We start from the raw sequence: 8948 nt of genomic DNA on the forward strand, positions 1-8948 counted from the left end.
TGGGACTCTGGGACGGTCCAGCTGTGAAGTGAGCCTGGTGTCTGGGCTCTGGCTGGGGTGGCTGTCAGGCACCTCCGAGGAGCCTGGGGGCTGGGCTGTGCTGCCCACAGAGGCCCCGGGCCCTCAGAGCTGGCTCCATGCAGGGTGATGCCCTGTGACTTCAGGTCGTGGCCCCCTCACCCGTGTGCACGCCTGACTGCCGGTGGCCCAAGAGATTCCCATGGGGCCCTGTGGGCGGTGCAGAGCTGGCCTGGCAGGAGCTTGGCCACAGGGCCCAGGAGTCACCCGGGAGGACGGGTTCCTCCAGCCCCACTGTCGCTCCTCCCTCGGCCCCAGGGTCACTGGCTCAACTGGGGCCAGGCAGCCACTGCCAGTCCTTGAAGTCCCAGCGGGCTGAGCTCCCCAGAGGGAAACTGAGGTCCTGGCCTAATGCCAACCCAGGGAAGGCAGCAGGGCGGGTCCGTACCCTGCCCCAGCCAGGCTCACCTGACGTCTGGTCTCGGACAGGACAGCCCAGCGGCTGGGCCACAGAGTGACTGCACAGGCCTTTCCCTCTGCACCAGTGTCCTCGTCTGGCCTCCCGGAGCCCTGGCCTGGGCACACTCACCCCATCCACTGGGTGCTGTGCACACGTGTGCTTGACGGGCCCTTCAGGGGTGTCGGGATAGCTCTGGCTCAGGCCCCCAGTGGCGGTTCTGCCAGTCAGGGAATGTGACCCACTTTCCTGGAGACGTGGTGGCACCACCTGCCTTGCCCCCAGGGCCCAGGCACCCACGCCCACACAGCTGGCTGGGTCAGTGGTCTCAGAAGCTGCCCGTGGCCGACCTTGTCATGTGGACAGTCACGCTCAGCCTAGGACTTGGCCGTCCCCTGCCACCCTGAACCTCCATTTCTCTGGCCCTCCTGCCCGCGCCCGAGCCTCACACACTCCTGCCTCGTCGGGCAGGCGCTGAGCGTTCCGTTGTTCAGGTGGGAACCCAGGCACAGGCTGTTCACGGCTAGATCTGGAGCCCTCACCCCGACTAGCCTTCTGCCCTTTCTGTGGGCGCTTGGAGGAAGGACTGGGGCCCCCTTCTGAGGGACCAGGCGTGCTAGCCGACTCACGCCAGCTGCCCTCGCCCTGGCCTTCGTGGAGAGGTGCTATGGTGGTGGCTGCCCTGGCCCCCAGCCTCCAGGTGCCCTCAGGCCGTCTCACACCGGGCAGGGCAGCCCTGCCTCCAGAACCTCCACGCCAGACCGGGGGCCACTCAAGGACTTCCTGACAAGCCTGAGCGGTGGCAGCAAGGTCCCCGCCTGCCCGTCCCTCCGTCAGCCCTGCCTGGGCTCGGGTGGCTGTGCTCCAGCATCCAGACAGGGCAGAGGGCCCCGGGGGCATCCGTTCCAGCCCCAGGGCCCTGGGGACCCCCCTCCACTTCCCAGGCAGGCCTGGCTGGCCACGCCCCCTGCTGGCCTGGGCCTTCCCGGCTTTAAAAAGCACCTAGGGAGCTCCAGGGCCGGGCTGGCGACGGGCCAGGCCCTGCAAGCATCGCGCTGTGTAAAACTGTAGCCGATTCATCTGAGACCTGCCCGCGTTAGCTGCTCGGGGCTGGCGATGCCTGCCCACCCCCCTCCTCCTCAGAGCGCCAGCCAGGGCACAGCCCCCCCGCGGTCCCTGGGGACCTAGGTCCTGGCGGGAGCTCCCAGGAGCAGCCCCAGCCCTGCTTCCCAGGTGCCCGGCAAAGCAGCTGGGGCGGCCCTGGCTCCAGGGCCCGTGCAGGCCCCTAGCCGGCTCTGCTGCTGTCGCTGCCCCGAGAGCCGGGCCCTGTCTGAAGCCCTGGAGGGCACTCCAGGTCACAGCGTGGGGCCATCCCCAGCCCTGGCTGCTCAGGGACGTGTATCTAGCGTCTGGCGAGATCTCAGCTGTGAACCGTGGGGCTCTGGCTCGTTTGCCCACACGAGTGGGCTCGGGGCCCTTGCTGAGGTGTTATGGGCTTGTGGGGTGTGGCAGGGCCAGTAACTGCCTGGGGTCCCTGGAGCCCCAGTTTCCTTCCCTGGGTCCAGCGAACGGACTCCTTGGGCAGGGGGGCGTCCTTCCTGCAGGGCCCTGACCAGCCACCTGCCTTCCTGAAGCCATCTCTGCTCAGAGGCCGAGGCTGCAGTGCCATCCCCCGGCCCAGCCTGGTCCGGTCCGGCCACCATCCCTGGCCCCTCAGCCTCGGCCGCCTGCTCTGGTCTGGCCTCCCCGTGGGCTGTGGCGTCAGGCGCCCGTGGTCTGGTGCAGCCGCTGGCGAGGCCCGTCCTCCCTGCGGTGAGTAGTCTGGCCTGTCCGTGTGGTGTGTCCTGGCACGTGCGTGTGCCGTGAGCTCCGCTGTGTGCATGCTTCCTGTGTGCGTGAGGGTGCGCTGCTGTGAGGCCTCTGCCCAGGAGCTCCGTGCTGGGGGCCCTGTCCCTCGCCCTGGCCCTCGGCGTCCCGTTGCTATGGGGGCCCAGGCCGGCACCTGCTTCTGGCCAGCCTTTGGAGGGTGGCCTCGTGAGTGCCAGGCTGGCTAGTTGTCCCTCCCAAGACTCAGGGCCTGTCCACAGAGGGGGACTGGAAGGGGACTGGCAGCTCAGTGGTGATGGAGCTGAACAGCCAAGCATGCCATGGGAGGGCACAGGGCCAACAGGGCGGACTCAGAGCCCAGGGCATGCTGGCAGAGGAGGGGCATAGCCCCAGGGACTGCAAGTGACCCTGTGATCAGCACAGTGGGGCAGGGGGCCTGAGAAGGTGGAAGGGCTTCTGTCTCCTGCTGGGTGGACCCAACTGGTGGGAGGGTGGGGGTTCTGTGCTGGCTCAGCTGGGAAAGGTGGGGGTGCGTGTCTGCAGGTGGGGGCACCCAGCTGGCAGGGGGGGGCATGGCCTGTGGGCCCCAGAGCCTGGGCCAGGCCGGCGTGCAGGGGGAGAGACCTCCAGAAGTGGAGTCATAGGTGCAGGTGGGCAGAGGGCCCGGGCCATTGTGGGCCTGAGGACCTCTGCCACACTGTGCTGGCCACGACCTGGCCACACAGAGGTCCAGTGTGCTGAGGGACCGAGGGCTGTGCCGCGCGCCCTGGGGCTCACGGTGGGGTAGATGGCCCGGCAGGGCAGCAGTACCCCTTCCCTGGCAGCCGGGAGGTGGCGGTCAGTAGAGGAGACCGAGCCGCAGCGAGGCCCACCGCCTGCTGGAGTGGAGCTGCCAGGGCAGCCTGGATCGTCCCTGACGGACCTCACTTCCCTGGTGGAGCTGGGCCAGGGGCAGACCACCGGGGCCCCGTACAGCAGGCATGCTTGGCCAGTTACAGCCCTCAGGTCTCCGCACGGGGCTTCCCCCACACTGCCCGGAGCTGCCGCTAAAGGCTCGTGCAGTGTCAGGGCCCTCCTGGTCTGTCAGAGGTGGAGCGCAGGCCAAGGACTGGCCCCGGAGGAGGGGTGTGTGGAGAGGGCAGGTGGCCACCGTGCCTCGGGCCCCTGGGGCTACAGGCGCTTTGGCAATGTCGGGAGCTGAGCCTGTGGGGCCCGGCAGCCCCAACTCTGCCCACTTTGGCCAGTGGGCTGGTATACCCCACTTTGGAAGTAGGGAGGCCAAGGCTGGTTGGCGCCAGGGGCCAACCCCCTGCTGTCACGGGCAGGGGACCTCTTCCCCTCCCAGGAGGGCCACACTGGGCAGCCCCAGCCTCTGGGCTGCGGGGCGCGTGCCGGCCTTGGCGTCCGGCCCAGTTAGCCTAGACAGCCTCCCCAGCGCCCCCGCCTGCCCTCGGCCCTGAGAATGGGCCCTTTGTCGGTGCTGGGATGGACGGACAGCCGACCCGGCCCGGCCCACAGCTGCCCCCGCAGCAGTTGCCCAGGGCTGCAGCAGTGGGAGGGGCTGGCTTGGGCCTGCGCTTCCTGACCAGGGCCTCCCACCGCCAGCTCTGCCCACCTTGGCCTGGCCAGGGCTCCCTCTGCAGGGCCCTGCTCAGGTGTCCAGGCCCCTGAGTGTTGCAGGGCCAGCCTGGGGCTAGGGGTGGCCTGTTCCCTGGCCACCTGGAGGGTCAGCTGATGCCTGTGTGGGTGGGGAGTGCTAGGTCCAGGGGTGAGGTCAGTGCCTGGTGTGGCACTGAGAGGCCAGTGAGCCTTTCCTGGGGATACCGACTGCCCTCGCCCATGGCTCCAAATCTAGGCTCGGTGCCTCTTAGCGGAGGGTGGGGCAGAGGCCCCGGGGGTCAGAGGGCTGGGCAGAGGCTGTGGGTGGCCCATGGCCCCACCCCACTCCCCATGCTGTGCTGGGTGGGCGTGCCCAGGGAGTCGACTGCCCCTCAGAAGCCTCTGTGTCCTAAGGTGTGGGACTAGAGTGGGCGGAGGGAGCTGGGGACCGTCCGTCGCTTGCAGAGGGTTCTGGTGGTCTCCAGGGAAAGGTCTGCATTGGGAGGAGGTGACAGTTGGGCGCCCCACACTCTGTGGCCCGGCTGCCCTGGGAGACAACTGCTGGGCCCGGGTGGGGTGGCCGCTCCAGGTGGGTGGCCCCGAGTGGACAGCTGTGGACAAGGGGCGTGGGCGATCGGCACGTGTGCTCAGAGCCTGACTGCCCGTCCTGCCAGCCCTGGCCCTGTGCCCACCCTGCCGCCTGGTCCCCGGCTTGGGCTCTGCTGGAATGCCCTCCTCCCACACCCCATGCCCCCCGGGGCAGACTGCCCTGCAAGTGCACGGGGACTGGGGGCCCTGGCTCCTCGGGCAGGCCCTGTGCGCCTCAGTTTACCGTCTGCTCTGTGAAGCCGGCCAGGACTCAGTGGCCGTGTCCTGGTGACTATCCTGCCGGCCGCCGTCCTGCCCACCCACGTCACACGTGTGCACTGGGGCTTGCTGAGCCCCAAAGCAGCTGCTCGGCATACCACAAGGCCCTGTCCTCATGCTGCAGGCCCCTGTGCCCCACTTACCCTGGGTCCTCCAAACAGGCCCGCAGGCCACCTGGCAGCTGGCCCTCCTCAGGCCCTGTCTGCCCAGGACAGACAGGCAGCTGGATGCACCCCAGCTGCAGCTGTTGGTGGGGACCACCTGTCAGTCGGCCACTCGCCGCCTGGCGCCCACCTCCTGGGAAGGGCACGGCTCCTCTGCCCGGCCTGCCTGCCGTGGGTCTTGACCACAGGCAGGCTGGAGGCCCACCTGCTGCCTCCCTAGTCAGGACCCCCATGTGCCAGGCCAGGGTCCAGGCGGTGTCACGCTCATGAGGCCCCACGTGCCGGTGTCCTGGCTGGAGTCGTTGGGGAGGGGCCTTAGGCCTCGAGCTGGGAGGTTGGGAGTCCTGAGTTCGAGGTGACAGAACCTGGGTCTGGAACCCCACGCCCCGTGACCCCTCTCTCCAGGCTGTGCCCGGCCCTCACTTTCCCAGGCTGGGCCGCAACACTGCAGGTTGGACGTTGCTGCCCGACCCCCCACTGGGCACACCACTCAGTCCTCCTTTAATTCCAGGGCAGTTCTGCCCGGAGGTACGGTCAGGGAAACTGAGGCAGAGGGGTCTGGCCCAGGGAACGTGGACTGCGGCTGGCTCCTGGCATCCTGCCCACCTGGCTGGTAGGAGCTGAGGGCACCTGCCCCACCTTCCGTGGTGATCCAGGAGCAAAAACCCCTGGGCACCCCCTCCCCCGCGTGGCTCCAGGCTCAATCAGGCTCAGCTCAGCTCAGCTCAGCTCAGCTCTTCCGGGTCTGGTTTGACTTAAGCCTGCTGGGGGAGGCAGCTGAGCGGATGTGGGGGTGGCCGCAGCTCTCAGGAATGCGGCCCTCCCCCTCCCTGCTGACAGCCTCTTTGGCCAAGGACACAGCGCCCCACCCTGGCCGCCTGCCCTCTGCCCAGCCCTGACGGAGCTGGCTCCAGCCCAGGGCTTTCTCTGGCCCTGGCCGTCCCTGCGGCACGAGACGAGGGCACAAGGGTGCCGTGTGGAGCTGGCCAGGTCCGGGCGGACTGGGCCCAGGCAGAGCCCAGGCAGGGCTGCTGGCCACGTGGCAGGCAGAGCGGGCCACAGGCCTCGTGCCTGAGCCCGGCAGACACGCCCCACGACCCATCCCTGGAAAGCCCCGGCTCTGTTAATTAAGTGCGTTTGTTTGGTGGAAGCAGCTAAAAATACCAGTGGGCTGCTCCCCGCAGTTGCTGGGATCTGGAGCCAGTTTCTGTGCAGAGGAGGTGGGGTGCCGCCCTCCCTGGGGTCCTGGGCTGTCCCCCCTCCGGATCCCCCTGGGGTCCTGGGCTGTTCCCCCTCCGGATCCCCTGGGGCTCAGCCCCCGCCATCAGCCAGAGTCCGCCGGTCTCGTTTTGTAGTAAGCCCGGCCTCTTTCCTCCCCTCACCTGGTGCACCCCTCCAGAAAGCTAGTTTGGCCCAGAGAAGCCGGGGCCTGCATCCTCGGCGGGGCGTGGCCGTGCTGTTCAGTGGTGGGCACCGACCTGTGCTGTACCCCCTACCCTGTTCTGGCCTCTGTGGATGGTAGAGACCCCCCTGTCTGGCTTGAGCTGGGCCACGGGACCCCGTGCTCAGAGCCACCCTTGGCCTTCTTAAGCCCCCATCCTTGTAGGATTTCAGGAGGTGAGGGTGGGGCGGCAGGGAGGGCTAGCAGCCCTGAGCCTCTTGTCGCCGCAGATCCTGGTGGACCTGGCGCACCCTGGTGGCCGGCCAGCCCTGGCCTACGAGAGCGTGGTGGCCCAGGAGGGCAGCCCTATCCTCCGCGACCTCGTCCTCAGCCCCGACCGCCGGTACCTCTACGCCATGACCGAGAAGCAGGTGCGTGCCACGCTGACCAGAGTGCATGGGCCTCGGGCTGGGGTGTCAGTCTGGGCAGCGGGTTCGGGGGGCTTCCCCAGGCCACCCCATGTGGCAGGCAGCCCGCACTGACCCATGTGTGCACTGAGCAGCGTGCCTCCCGCCTGCTGGCTGCGGGCCCACTCTCGAGGCCTGTGTGACAGTCCCGTCCCGTATGGGCACTCCTTCCAGGCCCTCCAAGCTGTCGTGACCCCAGGCCCGCCCTGACCGCATCTCCACCACACAAACCGACACTCAGGAGCATATTCAGAGCTGGGGGTCACTGGCATGTTTGGGGCGGGCATCTGGGCCTCTGGCCAGGCCTCCCCGGTCCCTGGGAAACGTGGAGTCGGGAAGTCAGGGCAGTGGTCCACCAGGATAGAACTGTGGGCATCTGCCCTCGGACTCGCGCCCCGGCTTGGCCCGCCCCTGCCACGACCCAGACAGGCTGAGCAGGGGCGTGGGTGTGGGGGCTGGGCGGGCCCTGGAGAGGGGCCTGACACTGCTGCCCCCAGGTGACCCGGGTGCCCGTGGAGAGCTGCGTGCAATACACTTCCTGTGAGCTTTGCCTGGGCTCGCGGGACCCCCACTGCGGCTGGTGTGTCCTGCACAGCACGTGAGTCTGACGCAAGGGCCCGGACGCCCAGTGTGTGGGAATGGGTGGGGTGCTGGGAGGCAGGGCGGCCTGCGGGGCTGTCCTGGGCCCGCCTTAGCGCGCTCTGCCCACAGCTGTTCGCGGCAGGACGCCTGTGAGCGAGCAGACGAGCCCCAGCGCTTCGCCTCGGATCTGCTGCAGTGCGTGCAGCTCACGGTGCAGCCTCGCAACGTGTCGGTCACCATGTCCCAGGTCCCGGTGAGTGTACGGCCGGTGGGCAGGCGGGGGACAGTGCTCGCCTGGGGCCTGCTCACACCTGCCCGGCCCCAGCTTGTGCTGCAGGCCTGGAACGTGCCCGACCTGTCGGCTGGCGTCAACTGCTCCTTCGAGGACTTCACGGAGTCGGAGAGCGTTCTGGAGGACGGCCGCATCCATTGCCGCTCACCCTCTGCCCGCGAGGTGGCGCCCATCACGCGGGGCCAGGGTAAGAGCCCCACAGGCTGGCGCTAGCGGCCAGGCGCCGCGGTGTCCAGTGCCCCAGTTCACTTTCCAGGGCTCACCACCTATGGGTCTTGGAGGTGCCGAGATCCCCCAGGCAGGCCAGGGCGTGCCCCATGCCAGGGCTAGGCAGGGGACAACGGTGGGGCCACCCGAGGTCACCCAGGCCCAGGGACAGCAGGAGCAAGCGCCAGGCAAGCCTAGGTCCACGCTGCTGGGGCGGCCGTGTGAGCATGGAGGTCGGGCAGACAGGCCTACGGGGCCACGGGTACGGGACACCCCACTGCTGTGACCCTCCCGAGCAGCTGGCAGCCGGCCTGGCAGGCCCAGGCCTCCATGCTCAGGGCCCTGGTCTGTCCCCAGGTGACCAGCGGGTGGTGAAGCTCTACCTGAAGTCCAAGGAGACCGGGAAGAAGTTTGCATCCGTGGACTTCGTCTTCTACAACTGCAGCGTCCACCAGTCGTGAGTGTCCCTCCCGTCCCTGCAGTCCTGCCGCCGTGGCCGCCTGTGACCCACTCAGAGCAGCTGGCACCCAGTGGCAAGGGAGGTCGAGGCCAGCAGGGCAGGGCTGTGAGGTGCACGGGGACAGTGCAGCAGCAGGGTTGGGGTGAGCCCAGGGCCTGGGGGTGTGCGGGCCCCCAGCAGCAGGGGAGGGCCAAGTGGGTATGGGCTGGTGTACACATGTAGTTCTGTTGGCCGCCACAGTGTGGACCGTGGGCCACGGGCACTGAGCAGAGGCCGGAAGGTTGGCCAGGAGCAGGGCTTGCCGGCTGGAGCCCAGGCTCGGCCTCCCACTGCCTGGCGGTGTCCAGGTCCCCAGTGCAGGCTGGGCCATGGGGCTTGTTCCTGCTGCCATCCTGGTCAGAGGGCCCCAGCCCCCAGGACGGAGAGGAGAGCGGGAGTGCTGTGGGTCCCTGTGGGAGCTGGGCAGCTCCCGGCCCTGCCCGTGACCTGGAGGGCCCAGGATGGGCTGACGGGGTGCCAGCGGGCCTGGCCCGGGCTGGGGGCTGCCTGGCCTGGTCTCGGGTTGTGCCTTTGTCTCACCCAAGCAGCCCTCCCCCTGGAAACCCCCCCCCCACCGGCCCGGCTCCT

General features: G+C 68.8%; 1 protein-coding gene across 1 annotated transcript in view; it reads left to right on the forward strand.

Moving 5' to 3' along the window:
* The window catches only part of PLXNA1 (plexin A1), a 38442-nt gene that overhangs the window by 4888 nt on the left and 24606 nt on the right, over positions 1-8948 (forward strand). The window contains 5 exon segments of the mRNA XM_027768809.1: positions 6604-6744; positions 7278-7378; positions 7492-7615; positions 7688-7841; positions 8219-8318. Of these exon segments, the coding sequence (XP_027624610.1) occupies positions 6604-6744; positions 7278-7378; positions 7492-7615; positions 7688-7841; positions 8219-8318 (620 nt within the window).

The sequence above is a fragment of the Tupaia chinensis genome, unplaced genomic scaffold (genome assembly GCF_000334495.1).
Source record: "Tupaia chinensis unplaced genomic scaffold, TupChi_1.0 Scaffold147500_2, whole genome shotgun sequence".
NCBI classification, from domain to species: Eukaryota; Metazoa; Chordata; class Mammalia; order Scandentia; family Tupaiidae; genus Tupaia; species Tupaia belangeri.